General features: G+C 28.0%; 1 protein-coding gene across 1 annotated transcript in view; it reads left to right on the top strand.

Moving 5' to 3' along the window:
* Positions 1 to 21,662, top strand: part of LOC100204624 (uncharacterized) — a 132,439-nt gene extending 110,777 nt beyond the window's left edge. Inside the window, exons 23-27 of the mRNA XM_065793968.1 lie at positions 5,301 to 5,412; positions 10,301 to 10,551; positions 13,710 to 13,816; positions 20,975 to 21,115; positions 21,212 to 21,662. Coding sequence (XP_065650040.1) covers positions 5,301 to 5,412; positions 10,301 to 10,551; positions 13,710 to 13,816; positions 20,975 to 21,115; positions 21,212 to 21,590 — 990 coding nt within the window. The 3' untranslated portion in view covers positions 21,591 to 21,662. The remainder of the gene's footprint in view (positions 1 to 5,300; positions 5,413 to 10,300; positions 10,552 to 13,709; positions 13,817 to 20,974; positions 21,116 to 21,211) is intronic.
* Positions 21,663 to 25,059: the final 3,397 nt, after the last annotated feature.

Below are 25,059 nucleotides of genomic sequence, written 5' to 3'. Positions count from 1 at the left end.
ATTTGATATGGCATAAAGAGGTTGTTTGCATTCAGCTGATTCATTATGCTACATGTGTGGACAGTTCATAATGACAATAGCAAAAAAGTATTCATACTGAACAGTTGCTTCTCGCTTAGATTAGAAACTCTCAGAACTTCACAGATCACAGATGTACAAATATAAATGCACAAAGCTTAGATGTGTTTTAATTTATTTTCATAAAATTTCAATGCTTTAGATCTAGTTCATTTTAAGGAGTTGTAGTTTACAAAGTTTTGTCATAAGTCGTGTGCTGTAGGCAAATACGTTCCATTTTGAAATCTTTCCATATTTTGAAATTTCCTGTCCTCGAATTATTACAATTCTTATGTATTATTAAGTGCTATGTTACAGGTTGGTACAGAGAAGAGAAGTGAGCCATGAAGTTTGATATTCCGCAAATTTGGTGAGAGCCGAGGGACCACTCAAGCAACTGCTACTTTTGCATAGTAAACCCAAAAAGTTGTCGCACCAGCAAAGATGCCCCTCAGATTGTTTGTTCGAACATACCTTCTTCCATAACCCCAGTGCCACACAGCCCCGATCTGCCTGTTCTGACTCCTCCTAGGCGGCATTTGCCATCTTCAGGAGGCAGCAGCAATCAAATAGTGAGGCAGATACTGGAGATATGGACTACGATTCGGCAGATGAAGTTGAGGATAGAAAGCCATACTTCCCTAACCAGAAAGTCATGATTTAATTACGGACCTCAGGCTTACAAAATTGAATATTGAGCATCTGATATTTAGGCTTAAGCAGTAGAACTTGGTTGATGATAGCGTACAAGTCGCAAATCAGAGGAAGCGGCATCAATGATTCTCCAACTTTTTTAGTTAGCATAATGGGCTGCGCTTCTGCAATTAGGTTGCCAATCTATTCTAGGCTATAGGTAATGCATGTAATCCTATTGAGCTTCAAAGCCGTGTTGCTTCACAATAGAAACAACTACCTACAGTAGTGGGTAGTTGTTTCCACTCTTTGAGATGGCCCACTTTGTGCATCTCAAAAAGTGTCAAAATGTTGCCGAGTGCGGCTACAGATGAGAGGTCATTAGTGACTTCAAAATGGTATTACTCAGATCATAGAATGTGAGGATTTGCAAAGCTGTTGAACAGGACAGAGAGAGTGGCTTGAAGCAGTTTTGTTGCAGTTGTTCAGGGCTTCCTTAATGTAATCACAATTTTCCTTAAGGTAATCACAAAGCTGAAAACCATGTGGAGTTAGTGCAAACTAAGAATTACGTCAAAATAAAATGCAGAGTGTCTCTGAAAGTCCATATCCTTGATTCGCATCTCAACAAATTCAAGGAGAACATAGGCACTCACTCCAATAAGCAAGGCAACCGCTTTCATTAAGATGACTATGATTCACAGTTTCTCTTTACTCTTTGTATAGTGGAAGCACTTATCTCAAATTTATTTGCTAAAGTTCAAACAAAAATCTCTGGATTTCTGTCTAAGGCATCTTTCACTTTTTTAACAAAATCTCAAAAACAAAAACTTTTTTTCTTCCACTCCCTGATTTCCTTTTGATTGTACCAGAGTTCTTAAGTCATTTCAACACTCGGCACTGTTCTTAAAGCAATCTGCACTTAAAATGAATTGTTTTAATAACAGAGTTATTTAAATTTTAAATAACACAAATACAATGATATTTTAAAACAATTAGCTAATTAAAGTAATGCACAATTTTCATAAAAAAACACATTAGAATATGTGCAGATTCTTTCTGGTACATGTCTTAGATATAGATATAATATATCACTGTGCTCTTCTAAGACCGCCAGGGTAAATTTTGGTTTACTTGTAATAATATTTTTGTTTATTTACTATTATTGGGTTAAATAAAGTATTTTAAAATAATTTTTAAAATCTAAACTAACTTTTAAACAGAAATTTTAGATAAAATTTTTTAATTAAAATGTCTAAAATAAATTGCATCATCTTATGATTACATCATCTATTCAAATTGGTATGAAATGTTGCAATACAGATAAAAATAATTATTATTACGGTTAAAAGCAATCATATAAAACTTATATTTTTTTGTCAAAATGGCTGAGGAAAAATGTCTAATTTGTGCTTTATTTCCTTTGGAAAAGGATCACATAAACTTATTAAAGTAACGCAGTACAACTTCATTAAAATTATTCAAAATTTATTTGAGAGAGAATATGATGTAGAAAAAGAGTGTTGTCCAAAAAACATTTGTAATTCTTGCAAAACAAATTTATATACATTGAACAGGGGTGAAACATCGAAATTAAATGATTAGATTGAGAAAATATCTCAAATTAACAGCAAAAATTCAGACAATCATCTAATATTAATAATATATCTGAAATATCTGAACAGGTCACAACAAATAATCAAGATATCATTGATAAAATTATTAAAAGTATATGTCCTTCTTGCTTTTCTACAATAGGTATGATCTCCTTAAACAAATTTAAAATATTTTATAACTTATATAATATTTTAGTTAATCAAATACTTCTTCAATTATTGTAAAAAAAAAAAAAAAAGTTTAAATTTAGCATAGAGCCTATGCTAGCCAATGCATTGTCTGTGATAGACTTACTAAATATTCATGTATTATTTTTATATGTTTTACAAATATAATAATATCAGAGTTTTTCCTACTTTAAATTTCTATTTAGGAATTTCTCGCTTTTGCTGTAAGAGTGAAGCTGTAAAAAACCTAATTATGTTGGCTGAAGGTCTTGGAAATGTATCCAGTGAGCAAGTTGCTTCTGGGATTCTCAAAATAAAACTGAAAAGAGACAATATTAAATCTAGAGACATGTTTCCTTTAAAAACCTTTGGAACAATCTTCTTTTTGTTGTTGGCACACCTGATAATAAATGTAGCAGAGCATCCGTTAAAAAGTTATCTCTAGAAATTATAATGGAAATCTCTAATACTCTAAACCTGAGTAAAAGAAAGACTAAGCTACTTTGTAAACATATGCGGCATAACTTAGGGAGGAAAATGTTGGAACCTAATATATCAACTCAGATAGAGGAGCTGCATAATGTATTTTCAGATTTTTTTGATGTCAAAATTGAATCATTCATTTCAGGGAATGAAGAGATAAGTTGCATTTGGTATTTGTAAAAGATACTTCTGATTTAATTCTTTGTATGATTAATGAAAGAGGTTTGAATCCTTATTGTACTATTGCCAGGATTTCCATTGATGGTGGACAGGGTTTTCTTAAATGCGTTATAAATGTTTTTGATCCACTATGTAAACATACAACTTCAGAAAAAGATCATTAGTTTTGGCTTTAGTTGAAGATGTTTCAGCGCATAAGGGTAATCTTAGTCAGCTATTGAAACCCCATGCTCTGAGTGATATAAAATATTCAATAACATTTGATCTAAAATGTGGTAGCTCTTTATTTGGTTTAAGCAGTCGCAGGACAAGTATGCCTGTCTCTGGTGTGAAGGGGACAGTATTCTTGAGAGCGGGAAAAAAAACAACCTTAGGTTCAATTGATATCAACTACAACAAGTTTGTTAAAGATGGATGCAAACGAAATCACATGATGGAATTTAAAAACTGTATTTCTTCTAGAGTTGTGTATCTTGATGAACCTGTAGAAACTTTAGTAGAACATGTCATTCCTCCACCAGAGTTACACATTCTTATTAGTATTACTTCTATGTTTGTGAAAATATTAATTACACTGTGGCTTGATTTTGATTTGTGGCTAGAGTTAAATTATATAATCTTTAATTATATAATTATATATGATTATATAATTAAAGATTCTAAAATTGTATATATAATTATATTTCTAAAACTCTTTATGAATTATAATTATGTATATAATTCATAAAGACTTTTAGATAAACTAGATAATTTAGAAGTTAACCTTTTAAGTGCAGCCTCTATATAACCAAATATGATATTTCTCCAGCATGTAGTTAGCTGTCTTAGAAAGTTTTCAATTATTAAAACAAAACAGTTATAGCATATTTATTGGAGAATCTATTGCTGAATCAGTTTTAGATTTTAAAAAAGCTTTCGAAAAATCTGCAGCTTCATCTTCTGGAAAAGTTTAACTATTAATTAAGTATTAGCTGGAAAGTTCATATTTTAGAATGTCATCTTGTTCCTTTTCTTCAGCATAGTCAGTTTGGGCTTGGTGTATATGCCAAGCAGACAGGAGAAAGAGCTCACCACTATCACTATCAAGTATGGAAGCGATGCAAGTGTTGTTTGGAACACCATGATTATGCAAAACAGCTTAAGAAAAGTGTGATTGAGTTTGGTATAAACAGTTTCAAGTAGTCCTTTTCACTCCTTTTTTAAAATTTTCAATTGTTGTGAACTTTGAAATGATTTAATTATTTTATAAGGAATTTCAATATTTCATGTTAAACTGTTACATTTAATGCATTAACATTATATTGTTAATTCTAGAATTTTATCATTAAAGATCTCATTTTTTCATATCAAAGTTGTATTCTTTTAACAAAAATATTTTTGGAGGTGTAATACCTTGTTAATTTTGAAAAAAATCCCCGCCCTCCCCATATTACCCCCTCCCCCTCCATAAGTTATTTTAGGTAAAAACTATTTTTACAAAAAAATATGTTTAAAAGTTAGTTTAGTTATCTTAAAAAAAAAATTATTTTAAAACACTTACCTAAACCCAATATTAATAATTAAACAAAAAAAATTAGAGTAAACCAAAATTTACCCTGGCGATCTCAGGAGAGCACAGTGATATATATAGATATGAAAAAACAAAATTATTAAGTTTTTCAAAGATACAAAACCTAGATTTAAAAATTTATAAATAAATAAGAAATTTTGAAATTTTTTTTTTGACCCTATAATGGTCAAGCTTGTAAATATTATTTTGACCTCATAATGGTTAACATCTTTTCAATACTATTTTGATTTCATAATGGTTAATAACTTGTCAATACTATTCTGATAATATAAAATAAATAAATTCATGAATTTTTAAATGAAAAGAGAAAAAAAGTTTCACTATTTATTTCTATTTTTATCTCATTTTATTTTTTATTACTTTTTATAAATCTTTAAATGAAAAATGAAAAAAACTTTATAAAGCTTTAAACATAAACAAAAATATTTTCATAAAACTGATTAAATATTTATTACCATATTCATATATATTTACTATATATTTTGCTCTCAATAACCATTCTGGTAATATTAATGTATAAATATATATTGTAATATGATTATCAATATACTAATATAAAAATCATTATTTTTAACAATAAAAATTATTTCAAGGTGATGTACTTGCTGATGTTATTAAAAAATTCAATCATAAGTGAGTTTATGCAGATTCCTTGTGTATGGACCATGCTGTTTATTCAATACCTTTACTTCGTTCTCAGACCAGGTTTTGTTTTTATTATGATTTGCAACATAAATATTGTTATTTTTCATTTAATCCTTGAAAGTATATTTATTATGTAGTGTTCTTTAGTAATCTTACTAAAACAGATTTGGCAGGATCAATTATTTTAGTTTTTGTTTATATTGATAGTAACTCTCTTAAAGGTATCATTGATTTAGCTTCTAAGCTAAATCAATGGTACATCTAAAGATACATCTACTGGTACATCTAATGTACATCTAAGGTACATCTAATGATACATCTAATGCAGGCTTGGACAGGAAGGCGTGCGATTTGGAGTGCGAATATGACCACGCAAATATTTGTTGTTTTTAAATCATTTTGAAAAATTGACCGCGGCTGTTAAGATTTTGTTTACATTTACATTAGTTTGTTTTCATTTTAAAAATGCGCCAAAAAACTTTTATCTAACTTAAGAAACTTTTATCTTAAATAAATAAACTTAAACAAAATTTATTTTGAAAAAAGAAAAGAAATCTTCGTAGAAGAAAATAATGAAAAATAAAAAAAACTTAACTGAAACTAAAATAAAAAAAAACGAAAAAATACTTGACTAAAATAAATAATAAACTATAATGCTAAATTAAGTTTATAATTACGTTTGGAACTTTTAAACTTTTATTGTTGCTAATGTTTTTATAATATTATACGAAATTCTTTTAAAAAAAGTAACAACTTACTTCTAATGATTGTTTAATAAATACGCCCATTTAACAAAAAAAGATAAAATTGTATTTGTATTATATTTTTGTATTGTAATATAAGTTCTGATAAAAATCAAAAAAAGAACATTGAAAATAACACCAAATAACACAAAGCCAATAAAATAAAAATAAAACAAAATTATAGAAAAATCTAAGATATAGTAAAGTTCATATGACATGTTATTATAATGTATAAACAAAAGTAATGTTTTAAATTTTATTGGTGTTTTTGTTTCCAACTGTATTTTAAACTATTTGCTATTATTGAAAGTATATATATATATATATATATATATATATATATATATATATATATATATATATATATATATATATATATATATATATAAATGCAGCACATATATATGTATGTGTATATATATATATACATATGTATATAATATATATGTATATATATGTATGTATATATATGTATATATTTATATATGTATGTATAATATATATATGTATATATATATATAATTTAAATATATATACATAATTTTAAGTATAAAGTGACATAAAGAAACTAATTTTGAAAGATGTATTAAAATGTATAATATAATAAGAAAAATTATCAATAGAGCGAACTTCTATTAAATCTGGCACAACAAAAATAAACATCTAATATTTAAAATATGCTCCACATGCATCTTTTTTGCATCGATTTAACAAGATTGTTGCAAATTTTGGTTGATTGTAAAATTCATCTCCAAATGGTATCTAGTTCTTGCTTTAGGCTTTTTAAAGATCTTATTTCGGCCTTGACAGTTTTTTGCCTAAGTCCAGATTAGATTGGATTCAAATCTGGTAACTGGACTGGGCAATAAATTTTTGATAAGTATAATATTCTTTTATCCATGTTTTGACTGTTACAAGGTGTGTGGACAAGTGTTACAAGTTGTGTGGACAACATCTTTATAAAGGAGGTACACAGGTTCTAGCATCTTTATATAGGTGTAATGGTTGATTCACCCTGTATAAATTTTGCACACACTTACTCTGTTAAAATTAAAGCAGCCCGAAGAATCAATGCTTCCATCTCTAACTTGCAATCTGGATATCACAAAGCAATTACAATTTTTTTCAGATTTAAATCTTTTACCACAAAATTCGATTTTTTTAATTTGTTTCCTGAAAGTTATTTTCATCAATGAAAATTACTTTTCACTTTTCTTTGGAAAAGGGAAAAGTTGTTTTTAACAAATTCATTCTTTACACCGCTATCACCACTACACCACTAAGACTATGCGCAGCAAAGTGTACATATATCGAGTGACTAAAATATGGTTTAAAAGACTTCTGTCTGGTGGAAGACCAAGAAAAAACATTTAATTAACTATGTTGTATAATTTAACACAAATCACACTCAAAGTGACACAAAGACTACATGTAAGACTTTTTTGGTATATGTATTATTAACTATAACTCACTAAACAGAGTAAAAAGACGGAATTACAATTTTGCGAAATTAGACAATTTAAAATTAGAAAAAAATTAGCTTTCTTAGATGAATCTAAATTAAATTTTGAAGTGATCTCAGACAACATGTACAGCTCTCTATTGGAATGAGAAATAATGTTCAGTACCAAATTCTAACTGAAAAACTTAGTGGAGGAAGTTTGATGGTGTAAGGAATTTTCTTTGAATGAGTCAATTGATTAGTTAAGACTCAATTGATAACAATTAGTTACTACATCAGAAGAGTCATCAGTAACATTTTATACGTCTACATTATTAGATTTGACATTGAAAATATAGGTGCTGCAACAGAAATGAATAATAGATTAATGTTGATATGGTCAGTGATATCAATAAAGTCAGCAATAGCAAAGTAGACTTGACATTAGAAAAACACAAAAATTATGTTATGTTAAGCGAAACTACAATAATATTAGAAATGCTGTCATGGGCTCTGTCAAATTTGGTGTGTCATCAACTGCTACTGCTATTATTAATAGTCTACTGAAAGATATTATGAAGGCAAAAAAATTTGTTGAAGATAAAAAAAATCTCATGTGATAGCATGAAAGTTTTTTGTGCCAAAAAACGTTCTATGAAGTATTCCAGAGTAGAGGAAAATTTAGACTGTGAAAGAGATATTATATAATAAATATAATCATAGGAATTTGGAGCCCTTTATTACCTCTAAGGATTTATTAATAGTAATGAGACAATTGCGTGGATTATTAGATAGTGTATTGAGTACTATCTGTGCTTTGAGTCAAGGTAACATCTTTAAGATTATTGAGTCCTTTTTTATTATTGATAGCATAGAAGTTGTTCTCGATGGACTCCACTCTTCTTCATTTCCTGTAATTTTAGGGGTTCCTCAAGGTTCTATCCTTGACCCTATACTTTTTTAAATTTGCATTAACAATCGTAATGTTTCGTCTTCTTATTTATTATAAGAAAGAGAATTGCTTTAATATTTTTTGACATTTATTTCTATATCTATTTATTAAATTGTTACAACTAATTATTATATTAACTGTGTTTAGTTTTCTCGTGTCGTTATTTCATTTTATTGAGTTTAGTGCTACAGGTTTTAAGTGATAATTTCTCGTGTGAAATTAGTCTTTTAGGGAATACTTTAGCTATCATTTTCCATGTAATTCTCCAAAGGGAATTACTTATTTTTAATTTTTTACTTCTTACTTAAATCCTGCCTTGTTTGTCAAGGTTCATGTTTCAGAGTTATAGAGTTGAGAGAGAGTTATAACCACAATTAAGTAGCCTCCTTGTTTGTAGTGGCCTTCTCAGCCTTGGGAAGGTGAATTAACAACAACAATAAAAAAAAAACCTATTGCGCAACCCTTATTCAGAACTTATTTAATCCTTATTCTGAATGATTGTTAGAAATTGTCTAGAGGGAATTGTTTGTATTACAATCATTACAACGATCTTCCAGAATTCTCACATCGAAGGTGGCATTGTTTGTTGATGATAATACTAATTATTGTTGTCTTGATAAAAAGCCAACACTCTCTGATTGCTTGGAGGGGGCATTTGAGCTTGAAACGGATCTCACTTCTGCTACAGCATAGGGCTCTCAGTGGCTGGTGAACTTTAACTCAGATAAATTGCAATTTTTTTCAACTCATTGTTATCACAATAATCTAGATCTTCCTATATTTATGAAGGGTAATGTACTCGATGTGTCATTTACCCTTTGTCTTCTAAGATTAACTTTTTACTTCCAATCTTTCTTGGAAACCATATATCTAATCAATTGCAAACTTAGCATGTGCTAATGTTGCATCTTTTTATCGTGCTTGCAGTGTGAGAAAGCAATCAAATTTGACACTGAAGTCAATTTGATTACTGAAGCAGCTTAGTTGGTCTGTAGTTGCTCAGTCAGTTTGTGGTTTGGATAAAAGAGATATTTATTTGAACACAATTATGAAATTAGGAAATAATGCTTTCGTTGAAATTGTATAAATACTTTATTTAAGTGACCAATGCTAAAAAATAACTTAGTAAAATACTTGGAAAAAGCAATCACTTGGTTTCATATAGAATGATTTTATATTTAGTAACTTTTTTATTATTTGTTTTGTAATATTTGGGTTTTTTTACTGTTTGTCACTTGCTTGTTTTATCTTCAAGCTTGTTAAATTTATTAGTGTTTTAGTGGAGGAAGGGAGGGGGGGGTTGATACAATTCCAGCCTCTTTATTAAACTTTACAAAAATTTTATATGCATATGTTCTAAAAGAAGTTATTTATGTATAGTAATCAAAATGTATCTTGGTTCTATAGTTATAATAAAATTTTCAAATATTGACAGAGGGGTTTAGGGAACCTGGCCCAGGAATCCTGGGGGGTCAATGATATATCTGTTATATTACTCTTGATTTGTTTTTACTTTATAACATTTTAATTTGTATTGTTTAAAAGTTAAAACATTAATTTAAAAAGTTGAACATAAATTTTTTTTAAAAACTGTAAATAGAAAACCTGTTTCCTGGTAGCCAAATGTTAATATTTTTTAATAGTATTATCAAAATTGAATTCCCCAAATACATGAAAATCCAAGCACTCTAGTCAAAACCTCAAAAATTTAAATTTTAACTCAAAAGTGATATACTCTAATATATATTCATAAGTTTACTTTTTCCTGCAGATTAAGGTTTGTTACACATAATTATTTATTACTTTTTATAGGGCAACATATGTACCCAATCCTGAGCAATTGCATTCTTCTAAAACCAATTATCAATATGAAAGAAATGCCATTTTTTCTACCTCTTTTTAACAGCAGTTCGTCAGATCATAGACAAGAAAGAATTTGGTTATTACGACTGCTTGCTGATAGTTTAAAAGATTTATCAGATTTTTATTTATATAAAAAGTACCATGTCTTTGAAATGATCATTGCGTATCATGATTCATTGGCTTGTAGTGCAGCAGATAGGGTATGAAATATATTTAAACTACTAAATTTTTCTAAAGAATAAATACTAATACAAATATCCTTTACTCTGTGCAAACCAGTAAAAGCGCAGAAATAAATGGTAAAAAAAATAATACAGACTTGTGTGTAATAAGGTTTGTAGAATAACAATTCAAATAGACTCTCCCCTCTAAAATTTATATATGAATAAGAAATTATATAATTAATATATATATAAATATATATATATATATATTAATTATATAATATATATATATTAATTATATAATATATATGTATATATAAATATATATATATATATATTTATAAGTGTATATATATATATATATATATATATATATATATAAATATATATATATATATATATATATATATATATATATACATATACATATATACATATATATGTATATTAATTATATAATATATATGTATATATAAATATATATATATATTTATAAGTATATATATATATATAAATATATATATATTTAAATATATATATATATATATATATATATATAATAATTATATAATTAATATATATATATATATATTAATTATATAATATATATATATATCTATATATATATATCTATATATATATATATATATATATATATATATATATATATATATATATATATATATATAAATTATATAACTAATAATAATTTAATATATATATATATATATATATATATATATATACACATATATAAATAATGTAGGTGTTTTTACTAATTTATATATGTATTAATTATATAATTAATAATAATAATTAAGTATATATACATAAATAAATAATCTAGGAGTTTTTACCAATTTATATATATATATATATATATATATATATATATATATATATATATATATATATATATATATATGTTTATACAGTGGCGGCACAAAGTAAGGACAAATACAGCAGAAATTAAATCACTGCAACTTTTGTCCAAATAATTACCAGATGAAAGCGTCATAGCTACATTTATTGATCTCTGTTGTGTTGACACGTCAATATCTTTGCACTTCCTGTTTACCTTAGCAACAAGCACATATTTTTTTAGATAAATTAATATAACACATTGGAAAGTTGTTTATCATATTTTAAGCGTAGGAAACAAGACAGTAGAGGTAAGTGATGTGCCTTCATTGTGATATTAATGTCATCATTATTAATTGGTAGAAAATATGTATTCATTGTATTACCAATCACATATTAAGTCAGTATATACCATTTAAGGTCATTTAAGGTCATCTAAAGCCCGATATGGTTACTGAGAACCAGCAGTCAAGGGTAACTATTGAGTTTTAAGGTATTTTCCACCAAGTTTTTTTACTTTAGCCAATTTTTTTGTGTTTTATTAGCATCTGCTTCCATTTTGACAGCTTCACTATCAGTATTAATATTATTTTGTCTGTTTTAGTTTAATTTAATGATCTAGTATCAGTATTTTTTGTTGTAGAAAAAATGGTAAAATATCGTTAGCCTCCGTGCTGATTTCATGGCCGAAAGTGGTGAAAATTATAGTAAAATTGCAACAATTCTTGGTTCTACTGCAAGCGGCATCAGAAAAATTGTTAAGAAATATCAGAATTCAGGTTCTACAGCAGACAAGGCACATTCCGGAAGGCCAAAGAAGACGACGGCTCATACCGATCGGGTGCTGGTCCGCATGTCACTTCAGGATCGTTGCCTGACTGCACCACAACTAAGCCGGAGACTGTCGGAGGAACATGGAGTTAATTTGGCCTCCAGAACTGTGCGGAAGAGACTACAAAAAGCCGGATTAGGAGGGTGTGTGGCAGCAAAGAAGCCTTTGCTCTCTGCCGCCAATGTCCGGCGACGGTTGGTCTTTGCCAGGAAGCACAAAGACTGGACTCTCGAGGACTGGAAAAACGTTATTTTTTCAGATGAAAGTTTATTTCAACTATTCTGTGGGGCAAAGAGACTGATTGTTAGAAGAAGAGTTGATGAAAAGTTTAAAAAAGACTGTATTGCACCAACTGTGAAGCATGGCGGTGGTAGTGTTATGATTTGGGGGTGCATGTCTGGACACGGGGTAGGGCAGTTGTATCGGTGCATTGGGTCCATGAACCAAGGCCGATACATTGGGGTGCTTTAGGATTCAATGCTACCATCTGCTGGTACTCTGTTTGGACAAAGAAATCGGTTTATCTTCCAGCATGACAATGCGCCATGTCATAAAGCAAAGAAGGTAACCAATTTCCTTTGTCAAAATGGAGTGGACGTGCTCGACTGGCCTGCTCAGAGTCCAGACATGAACCCCATCGAGAATTTATGGAGTGTCATGTCTAAGAGCATTGAGGGAAAGAAACCATCCAATTTGGATGATCTGTGGGTATTGTTACAAGGCGCATGGAACAATACCCCACAGACAACAATCGATGGTCTTTTTGCCTCAATGCCTAGCCGTATGAGGTGTGTGATTAAAGCTCGTGGATACCATACCAAATATTACTATGTGTTCACTCTGTATGTAGTGTTCAATAATTTAGATAAGAAAACATACATCTCTTAAAATCTCTTTCGTTAGAACCTTTTAAATGTAAAAAATGCTAGATTCTGTCAGATTTGTCCTTACTTTGTGCTGGGTCTGTATATATATATATATTTATATATTTATGTGTATTTATATATATATATATATATATATATATATATATATATATATATATATATATATATATATATATATATATATATAATTAGATATATAGATATATATATATATATAATAATTATGTAATTAATAATCATAGTTAAATATATATACATATATAAATAATCTAGGTGTTTTTACCAATTTATATATACATATAATTAAATATATATATATATATAGTTAAATATATATATAATTAAGTATATATATATTCATTATATAGTTAATAATAATAATAAAATGTATATACATATATAAATAATATAGGCGTTTTTATCAATTTATATATATATATATATATTTATATATTAATTATATAATTAATAATGATTAAATATATATACATATATAAACAATTTTGGTGTTTTTATCAATATATATATATATATATATATATATATATATATATATATATATATATATATATATATATATATATATATATATATATATATATATATAATGTTAGGATGTGGCTGTGGCATTGATTCGATCTGCTTGTTTTATTCAAGTTGCCTCTTATGATCTTATCAAAACATACTCAATATGTAGCTGGATACATGCAAATCTTAAAAGGTATTTTCAATAATTTTTAACTCTTTGTATTTTTAGAAAAGAAAAATTATAGTAAAACATCAAGAATGGGGTACAGTAATGGAATAACAATTTTAAATCGGCAAAACCGATGTGGGCCGGCATCAAAAAAAGTCTTAATTTATATTTATTCATGCTTATTATAAACAACTATTTAAAATAATATTTTTAAATAGCATTATAAAACAGTATAGATTATTATTCATTTAACTTTGGAGTATATTCTCTCATTTTATCTGTTTTTGCAAATGAAGTTTGACTAAAAACATCAATTTCTATTGCCGTAAGCATTAAAAATTAAGCACTGGCGTTACCGCAATGTGGTACCGCAAAGGAAATTTCAATAGGGATTTTTAAATCAAGGGTAATTGGTTAAGATTTTGACCTGCTGACGATTTATTGTGATCTCATTTTTATCAAAAAAAATTTGACAATATATTTTTTTTTTCTTGAATCTGATGAGAAATTAATACATTTTTTACATAACACTTTTTGATTGAACTATAAAGGCAAATGCAGCCCAAAAAAACATCTTATCTCATCAAAGAAACACCTTATCTCATTCAAGAAACACCTTATCTTATCAAAATTTTTTAAAACTTGCTTACCAATTACAGCTGCATGGTTTAATGATACTTCTTTGATTTCTTTTCTTAATATGAACCATTACTCTTTGACTTCCTAAAATTATTTAACAACAAACATTAAAATTTAAAAAAGTTTCATTATTGTAATAAATAGTATAGTTAAAGATATAAACTTTTTATTATAGAAATTATCTATTATCAAATTCTAATTCTAATAGTTATACATTCAAGAAAAAAACTGTGCTCACTGTAATAAATATATATAATTGAAATATGTCTCAGCAATCCTTATGTGGAGCAACATTTAATATTTACAATAAGCCTTCAAGAATTGCACTATGCATCCCTAAGTAGAAATAGGACTTTCGACACATTTTTGAGGAAAACAAAAACATGGCAAAATTGAGTCAATTTGAGGTCAATTGACGCAATTTTGCCTAAAACATAAAAGTTTGGGATTCTTATGTTTTAACTTTTCTGACAATTAGTTTTTTTTTTGTTTTTTTTTTGCAAGCATAAAAAAAACATATTGTGTTGATTATCTAAAAAGTCCTCAGAAATATCAGATTGGCTACCACCAGCACCTAAAATGTATCATTAATAGAATTAAACAATAACATTAAATATCTTAATTTAAAGATACACATAGCATTCTCCAATATTTACCTTAAGTTATCAGCTGAATCTTCTTGCAGTATAGCTTTTATACCTCTTGCATTTTGTTCTTCTTGCAGTATAGATACATGTCAGATGTCATGAATAAATAAATGGCTGTATCCCTAGTATTTTCGGCAAAAGAAGTTAAACCTGCATGACCTACTTGTGCAGTTTTATTGGCTTTGTTCCTGGCTTCAATAGCACTCTCAGACAAGGAGCCTATTGGATACTTAAAATATTTAATAAAATAAACACCATGCGCTACCATTCTATACACAGACTGTGACATTGGAAGTTTCCAAATTAAACTCCTTAGGACTTGCTTGATATACCTGACAACACTGAGATGCTATATTTTTTTTAAACATTTTTGATACCACAGCATTAAGTGTTTTGCCATCATTCTTTGTGGTATAAATAGTTAACAAACTTGAATTTATAACAAAAGTATTTTCATGAAGTGTAAACTTAATATTCTCTAAAGACAAATTTTCATTTTGTAAATGTTCAAACTTCTTTTGAATAAAGCTAGCAGTCTCTTTGGCAAAACAAAGCATAAGATGACGGGTTGCATCTGGACTATTTGGATTACAATTTTTCCATATTATCTTTTTTCCACTTCGAATCTCCAACAGTACAAACGCTATACTATACATAGTGGAATCATCCACACCTCTCTTCATAGTTGCTGCATTCTGAAACTCAGATTGGTCACTCTGACCATCACCTTTCACTTTGCAAATAACGTATATGTTCTCACATTCCTCCTGTGATAAAACTTTAATAGATTTATCTTCATCCTCCAAAAGATACTCAAACACTCTAGAAACTGAATGCTTGATCATATTAAAGAGACTACATTTTAATTCAGTTTCTGATTATTCCACCTGCTCTGGATATATCAATTTTTTGTATTCTTTTAACTTGGTTAAACCTGGAGGAACAAGATGATGATTTTGTGTAACAATTTTCTTAAAAGCCCATGTTCTGTCTGTTAGTCTCAAATTGCAAAAAGTATGCAATAATAAATTTGGACCATATAAAGTAGACCTGGGTCTGTAGAGGGTTTAGATGCAAACCTTTTTACAGCATATTAAAGTTCTTCCAGTTCTTTTCCCTGAAGATTATCAGTTCTTTTACATTTCATCCTACTCGTGAGTTCTGAAAAAGATTTTCTAGGTTTTGGTGCACATGGTGTAGCAAATATACCTGCTTCAGATGTTCCGATTGTTACAGTATTTCATCTAAAACATGTATAAAATGTGTGTACATATATATATTATATATATATATATATATATATATATATATATATATATATATATATATATATATATATATATATATATATATATATTCACACAATATGTATATATATTCACACAATATGTATATATATTCACACAATATGTATATATATATTCACACAATGTATATATTTATATATATACATACACACACATGCACACACACATACATATATATATATATATATATATATATATATATATATATACATACACACGTTATACGTACCTGTTTAATTTCAGTCCAAGAGCTTCAAGTATTAATTGGCCCTTCTTCCTTTTTTGTTCACCCTGCTTAATGAGCTGGTTACCCTGCTGAATCAGCTTTTTACCCTCTTTTAAAATAAGCTGTCCCTCCTCATATTTCCTCATCTGTTGCTCAGGGTCTGTTTCTATGCTATGTACATAAATATATATATATATATATATATATATATATATATATATATATATATATATATATATATATAACATTTTACTTTAAAAGTAATAAAAAACTTACGAGAGATATGATTTGTATTCTATTTTTTATCCAGAAAATCTTTGTATTTAGTGAAGAACAAACTGCTTTTTTTCCATATTTGTTAAAGTTTTTTTATCAACTCAAAAGCCAGCCTCAAAAATTTTGAAACTAACCATACAGCCAGCATTATTTAGTGCAATAAACTTAGACTGTAAAAATTTGGCACAGGCTTTTTTTCTTAAGAATATATGCCTTGGAGGAAATGCATGTGTTAAAAGTTGCGAAGAGTAAGTGTAGCCATTTTGATAATTTATAAAAGCCATCGCAAGGTAAATCTGTACGTTATTTAACTACGGAATTTTTATTTACTTCACAGAATTTAGTCGGTTTTTGAATAAAACTCACAGTAGTAAAAATGATTTTAAAGCATGAGGTCGCAGAGGTCGCCTGAATATTTTTGCTTGGCAGTAAAATCAATTCGCAGTAGTTATATTATATTTAATAAAAACGAGGCGACCTCGTTTAAAAATCACTAAATAAATGCTATGCAAAAACCTTTTTTTTCTATTTCAAGTTTTACATTCAATTAAATATATGATTATTTTAATTTCGCATAAAAATAATATAGAAATTTAACACTTTGAAAAGATTTTAACAAAAATGCGAGTTTTTTAAAACCTTGAAAAAACCCTTAAAATATCAAAAGTTTAAAAACGCTAAAAACAATTTTTTTTTATAGAGAATTAAAAACTGAATGCAAAAAAAAAATAACTTAAAAAGTTTAAATATAAAAAATCACTAAAAAATATGTACAAAATCCTATTTTTGCTAAGCGATGCATAGTGCGGCGTAAGAGTTTTGTTTCTAAACAATATAATGTTAAAAAATTTGTTTGTTAATAATGAGAAAATATAAAGTTTCTCGTTTTTTTGCACTGCTAAAAAAGCCCTAAACCATTATGCGTTCAGATTCATCAACTGTTTTCTGTGTATATAGAGGATTAAATATGTCAGAATTACGAGGTCAGTGCACATGGATTCGGCCCTTGCTTATAAAGGAAAATTACTATCATCCTATACCTATGGGCAAAATGCAATTAATGCTTGATCATTCCAGCATTTTCTAATGGTTTTTCGGCTGCATTGTGTCTAAGTAAAACTTAGCTGACACGTTATTTAGTAGGTCAATATGACTTTTTCTCAATTGCTCAGCAATTAAATATAGATTTTTAGTTTACTCTCTTTTTTTTTTTTTATTAATCTTTTAAGTCTTGCCAGTTGTGATTTTATGGCTTGGAACCACTCAATATGTCAAGACCTCTTGATTACAATCAAGATAAGGCTACTTTTTGTTCTTTTTAAACCTCCAGTATGCTCGCAAACATTTATAGGTAGATTTTCTCCTTGCCTTTTCCTTTAAAAATTAATATTAAAGAGAAATTTTTGTGCTAAAAAAAACGCAAATTTAACTGTTCAGCGGGAAAAACAGCTTCAGGTCAGAGTTTTGCAACACTACTTAATTTTAAAGTTTGAATTAGCTCTAAACAGAACTACCAAATTTAAGATGTCTCTATTTGGTGTCTCTATTTAAGATGTCTCTATTTGGTGTCTCTATTTAAGATGTCACTATTTGGTGCATAAATAAGTTCAGAAATCAAAATACAATTTGAACGTTTTTCTTTTTTTTTTTTTCCCCCTATGTAAATATAATGCGATTTGACAAGCTTATTATTATTGCGATAGCTGTTATATTTTTTTCTTTTTGCGCTAGCTGTTATTTTTTAATTTTTGCGTTAGTTATATTTTTTTATTAAAACAATAAAAATTGACACCATAGTTCACTACAATTTACGAGTTGTGCATAAATGTATATACCTACATTGTAGATATATCAATATAATGCTATATAAACAAATGTTTCTCAAATAGAATTTAAATTTTTCTCTCGTTAGTTTTAACAGTAATCAGAAATACTCAAAAATTAAGTTGAATTAATGCAGAATAATCGTCAAAAGACTGTTTGGAAAATAATGTATACACCTCTTGCTAATAAATCTATACACCTCTTGCTTATAAATATTATATATGCCTCTCGATGATAAATATTATGTCTCCCGCTGATAAATATTATAACGACATTTTATGAGCTATCATTAACAAAATTTTCTTAAATTTTATGTTTGCAACATTGATATTGCCTCTACTTGGTAAATGAAGTTTTAGCCATATGTTTATGCCATTATGCGCATAAGCCCAGTATTTAAGCCATAAGCAAAAACAATTATGCGCATAAACCCAATTTAATTTGTTTTCATTAGTTATAATTGTTTAAATTTAAAACAACAATTAATATTTTGTATACATACTTAGGAGCTATCCATAAATGATGTAAGCGATTTTTCTTAATTTGTTGCCCCCCCCCTCCTTCTCTTCCTCCTCCTCCTTCTTCCCCTCCCCTCCCTCACCTCCCCCCTCCTCCTTTCCCCATCCTTTACTTTGTCAAACTCTGTCAATTTTTGGCAAACCTCCCCTCCTCCTCCCTTATATATAATATCAGTTCATGTAAACGCCTACCCCCACCCCACCCCTGGTTAAATTATACGTTTATATATTAGTAGATCTCAGCAAGTTATATTATAGAACAGTTGATACCTCATCAAATAATATATAAACTAATCAAAATTTTATTCTATATCTATAATATAAATTCAATCACTCATGCGTTGTTGAAGTTATCTTCAATAATAATCACAATTTTATTTGAAATAATGACTTTATTTGTTTGCTTTGAAGCATCCCAACGCCCCTCCCTATTGTCAATTCTTGTCAAACTTATCAATAAAAAAAAAACAACATTTTTTTGTTGATTTTAAAATGTTTTGTAAATCGGTTTGTGTCTTTTTCATAATGACAAGTTCAATTTTGGAATAGTTTTAAGTAATTAAACAGAACACAGAGTTCACAAAGTTGGATATTTGTTCAGAGTGATATTTTGTGATTCATACAGTTGGATATTAGCTCAGAGTGATATATTATGATATTCACACAGTTAGATATTAGCTCAATGTGATATATTATGATATTCACACAGTTAGATATTAGCTCAAAGCGATATATTATGATATTCACACAGTTAGATATTAGCTCAATGTGATATATTATGATATTCACACAGTTAGATATTAGCTCAGAGTGATATATTATGATATTCACACAGTTAGATATTAGCTCAGAGTGATATATTATGATATTCACACAGTTAGATATTAGCTCAGAGTGATATATTATGATATTCACACAGTTAGATATTAGCTCAGAGTGATATATTATGATATTCACACAGTTAGATATTAGCTCAGAGTGATATATTATGATATTCACACAGTTAGATATTAGCTCAGAGTGATATATTATGATATTCACACAGTTAGATATTAGCTCAGAGTGATATATTATGATATTCACACAGTTAGATATTAGCTCAGAGTGATATATTATGATATTCACACAGTTAGATATTAGCTCAGAGTGATATATTATGATATTCACACAGTTAGATATTAGCTCAGAGTGATATATTATGATATTCACACAGTTAGATATTAGCTCAGAGTGATATTTAGCAAAAACTCATAACTCAACAAATGATTAGGATCAAACATACAGGACAAATGATACAGTTCTTTTAAAAACTTGTCTTTAACTTTTTAAAGGCCAAGTAATAGGTAACGGCTAATATTAAGGTCAAATTTTTTCATTATTATTATTTTTTTTTTTTCATTTCGCGAATTTAATTTGCAAGAATAAAAAACTAAGAAATTCAAGTTCCGAATAAAGTGAAAAAAATAACACTTTAAATATAAAAAATAACCATTGTCTTCTTTTTTCTTCTTTTTTCTTCTTTTTTTCTTGAAACGCTGTTACAGTTTTAAGCCAATGAAATATTCTTTTTCAAGCTTGTAGAAAAAAAATGTACTTTTAGGTACTTAATACACAGGAGGGACGTTTAATAGTTTTCCGAAATTTTTCCCACCAAAGCTTGTTAAGAACCTCTCTTTTTCAAGGTTCATATTATTTAGAATTATCTTTTAAAATCGTTTTTATAGAAATTTTATAAAATTTTATAGAATTGGAGAAGCAGAGAAGTATCTTAATCTTTTGTATTTAATCACAAAAACATTTGTAAAAAATGACGCATTGACTTGCTCGCCCCGACTTTACTTGAGTGAAGCTTTGTTAATATCATTATCTGGCCTTCAAATTTGTCAGTAAGTAAATATGGTTTTCAGTTGTTATTATTTTATAAGTATTTTATTAGTACTAGTATTTTTTTCATTTTAAAGTTTGTAACTTATAATTTTAAGCGAGCTATCTCAACGATCACAACTCGACGTTTTGTACGTGTTGTCGAAACTTGTTTCAAACTCTGGTTACTTTGGTGATATGGTCGAATGGATTTGCAAGGATCATTTTTTACTGATGCTAACTCTATCAGAGAGTCTGGTTCTTTCACCAAGTTTCATTGACGAAGACTTGAACGAGGTTTACTCAACTATTTTGATTGTCATCATAAGCAAAAGTATATTAGATTTGCCGAATCTTGTGATTCGACCTTGGAAAGAAATAAAAGTTGAGTCGGACAAAAAACATTATGCATCAATAACCGATATTTTTAAAAATAATGCAGTAAAAACTTGCGGCAGTGACCAGTTGTTAATATTTTTACGCTCGATAAGCTTTTAATATTATTTAAAAAAATAATTTTGCGCATTTTAAATGTAAATTCTTGCATACCTAACATATCTGCTTAATTAACTTAATTGGATTTGATATTAAAAGAGAAAGAGCTAGGCTTTAAAAGAGCCGATATGATTTTATTTTTATCAGCATTTGACCATAATTATGTTTTTTATTTTAGTAGAACTGTAAATTTTTTGTGGATGACAGGTATCCACTGTTGCCTTACAAAGAGTAAAATACAATTATGGACAAATGCCGTTAAGTTAGAAGTTATCGCATCAGCACTTTCAAAGTCTGGTTCTCTTATGGGACAATTTCCTTTACAAGGTTAAATAAAAATTATTTAGGTTGAAAAAAATGTCATTCAAAATTTTTAGCCCTTCTTCCGAAGGTGTTAAGGTTTTAGCTGTTGTTTCACGTTATTTTTGATAATTTGAAACAATGAGCATGTTGTTGCATGTTGAAAAAGGTTATACATATACAATCCCCGATCAAATTATTAGCCCATGTTAATATTTTTTGTATTTTTTATCGTCTTAGAGGTAAAACTTAGGTTTTTATAAAAATACAGACAAAAATTTTTCTCGATCTTAAATATTTTCTACTGCTTATTCGGAAATCTTCAATTCGGAAACCAATTGAGATTCTTCAATTGAGATAAAAGTTTTAATGTTTTTTTGTATTGTATTCCTGTTTCAATATTCCATCCACAATATACAGTTGACCAAGGCCTTTTCCACTAATAACTGACCAAAACATGACTTTAGGAGGGCGTTTAATTGCGTGGATTATATCTTCATGGAATTTTTCATTCAAAGCCTTTTTCACATATTGTGCCTTTTGAGTCATAATTTCTATGGTAGACTTATCGCTGAAGCATACTGGAGAAAACAGAATAAAAGCAATCACTAAATACCAACACTGGAATATTAGGCAATAAAGATTTAATTTTGTATTATAGTGACTTGCCGATTACCAGTCACATCAACAGCGAAACAACTGTACTTCTTTGCCAATCTAGGCGCTTCTCTGAGAATTGGTTAATTTTGACTTTTGTGTTGGTCTTTTACTTCTGATGCCCAATCCATGCAAAAATTGTCGAACAGTGATTGTTGCTACATTTAGCCCCACCTCATTCAACTTGCTAGTAATTGCTGAGTATGTAGCAAATCTATTTTATTTTTATTTTCACAAGCTTACTCTCATTCCTTGCTGCTATCTTCTTTTTTTTTTGACCACATTTGCCTTGCCTCTGAATATCTAATGGAAAGCCGTTTTTCAATTTGTCTTTGATACTGTTTACAGTGCATCTTGATATCTAACACTTTCTTGATATCTCACTTATCGAGTAATGTTTATTTTTCAGAAGGTATTGAATAATTGCTTTTTTTTAGAACTGATGTCCATTTTTTTCTCCCCTTTTATTATCTAAAACTTTTAGACAGTTTTTTTACTAGAAAATTATTTTAAAACAGATAAAAATTGTTTTGTATCGAAAACATTGAAGCAAAGTATGCACGATGTGTAAATATTGTTTAAAAATAGTTTAAAGTAAAATATAATATAAATCTAATTAAATCACAATAGTCAGCAAAAAATATTAATGCACTTAAAGAAGACATAGTAAAACAGGACAAATTATAAAACACAAATTTCATGAATTAAACAAATGCTGTTTGTCCCCCTGAAAATGTTGGTACCCTGAAATTAATTTTATATTGCTATTAGCCTAAAAGTGTTAAGTTTTAAATCAAAAAACATAAATCAGCAAATAAAGACATTGCAAACGAATTTTAATGGCACCTAAACTATTAAGAGTCGAAATTCTACAAAATTTATCAGGAACTCTATATATATATATATATATATATATATATATATATATATATATATATATATATATATATATATATATATATATATATATATATATATATAGGTAGATAGATAGATTTATCCTTTATGATTCTATTCAATAAAGTCTTCATTTTCACTAGTTAAGTAAACTTTAATTTTCAACATATTAATTATATTGATAATAATTTATCTTTACGTTTTTAAACCAGCCATCTCGCCACGTAGACTGCAGAACTCTCTTCAGTACCAGAAAGACACATCAAATGTGTTGCTATCGAAAAAGCGTTTTCACTGAACATAGATAAAACTAAATATTAAGTAAATAAATTAGAAAATAATTTTTCTAAGCGAAAAATTCAATTCTATGACTTATTTAAAAATTAGACACTTATTTAAAAGAAAAGGAAAATTAAATATTTCTAGTTTTTAGTAGTAAAACTTAATGAATAATTACAATAATGTTTAAATGAGTATTCAATCAAAAACTCTCAATATTTCAATGATATAAAACTTTAAATCTTTTTTACCATCTTTGAAAATGTGTTTATACTCATAGTTATTCGCGTGCACTACTACTAATCATACTAGACTAAAAGAATCGTTTTCAGACAACACTTTTATTGTTTCAAAATATAATTTAAAAATTATTTCCTTAAATTAAGTGTCGAGGATTTAGCAGTTGTTCACAAATTACATCACGCAATTTTTGACTATTTAGTTGGAGTAATATTCGTCACATATTTGCGCTAAAACCTTGTAACATTTTTTTTTTTTTCGTCATTTAAAATGAGCTAAAAATATTACGCATAAAAGTTTAGACTGATAAAAGTGAAAAAGGAAAAAAGAAATTAAAGCGAGAACTGCCTTGATCAATTTACTGTCTTTAAAAAAAATAAAATAAAAAAGTTATTATTTCTTATTAGCTTTTTTTTATATTCTCTCTTATATTCTACTTTTATTATTATTATACACTCGCGCGTGAGCACACACTCACACATATATACTCATTCCTATATACATACAATGCAAAATAAATCTGTATCAACGTATTGCATCTACGAATTGCGTCAGTATTATAATTTGATATAATGCCGTACATTTTAAATGCGGACGCGTTGAAAACCATAAAAAATAAATAAAGATGCTGCATCAATTTATAAGACATTAGATAACTAAGATAGACAGCTTTTAATAATAGGATAATAGTTGCCTTGTATCAAAATCAAATAAGTGTTGTTTTTTTGCACGTTTAAAATGTTGAGTTGAAGTTAAAGTGATTATTAACTTGTTAAAAGCAAGTTCCATAACCGCGAGATAATGATTTGGTATAATAAAGTTATTTATTATACCAAAAAACTAAGTTTGGAAAATACTTGGTGCATATCATTTTAAACTTAAACATAAAAAGTAGTATGTTAAGAATATTTATTTCATAGACATTAAGCACTCCAATTTCTCTTAGTAGTGGTCTGGCACGAGCGTATTTGTTTGCATTTAATATCAAGCGGTATGCTCGTTTTTGTATTTTGTAGATCGTATTTAATTTCAAAGGATAAGTACTTGTCCAGATTATGTTGCAGTAGCTGATGCTGCTATTAATAAATGCGAAGTAATT

The sequence above is a fragment of the Hydra vulgaris genome, chromosome 03 (genome assembly GCF_038396675.1).
Source record: "Hydra vulgaris chromosome 03, alternate assembly HydraT2T_AEP".
NCBI lineage: Eukaryota > Metazoa > Cnidaria > Hydrozoa > Anthoathecata > Hydridae > Hydra > Hydra vulgaris.
The sequence above is the reverse complement of the archived record's forward strand: the minus strand, read 5'-3'. Positions and strand labels throughout refer to the sequence as shown.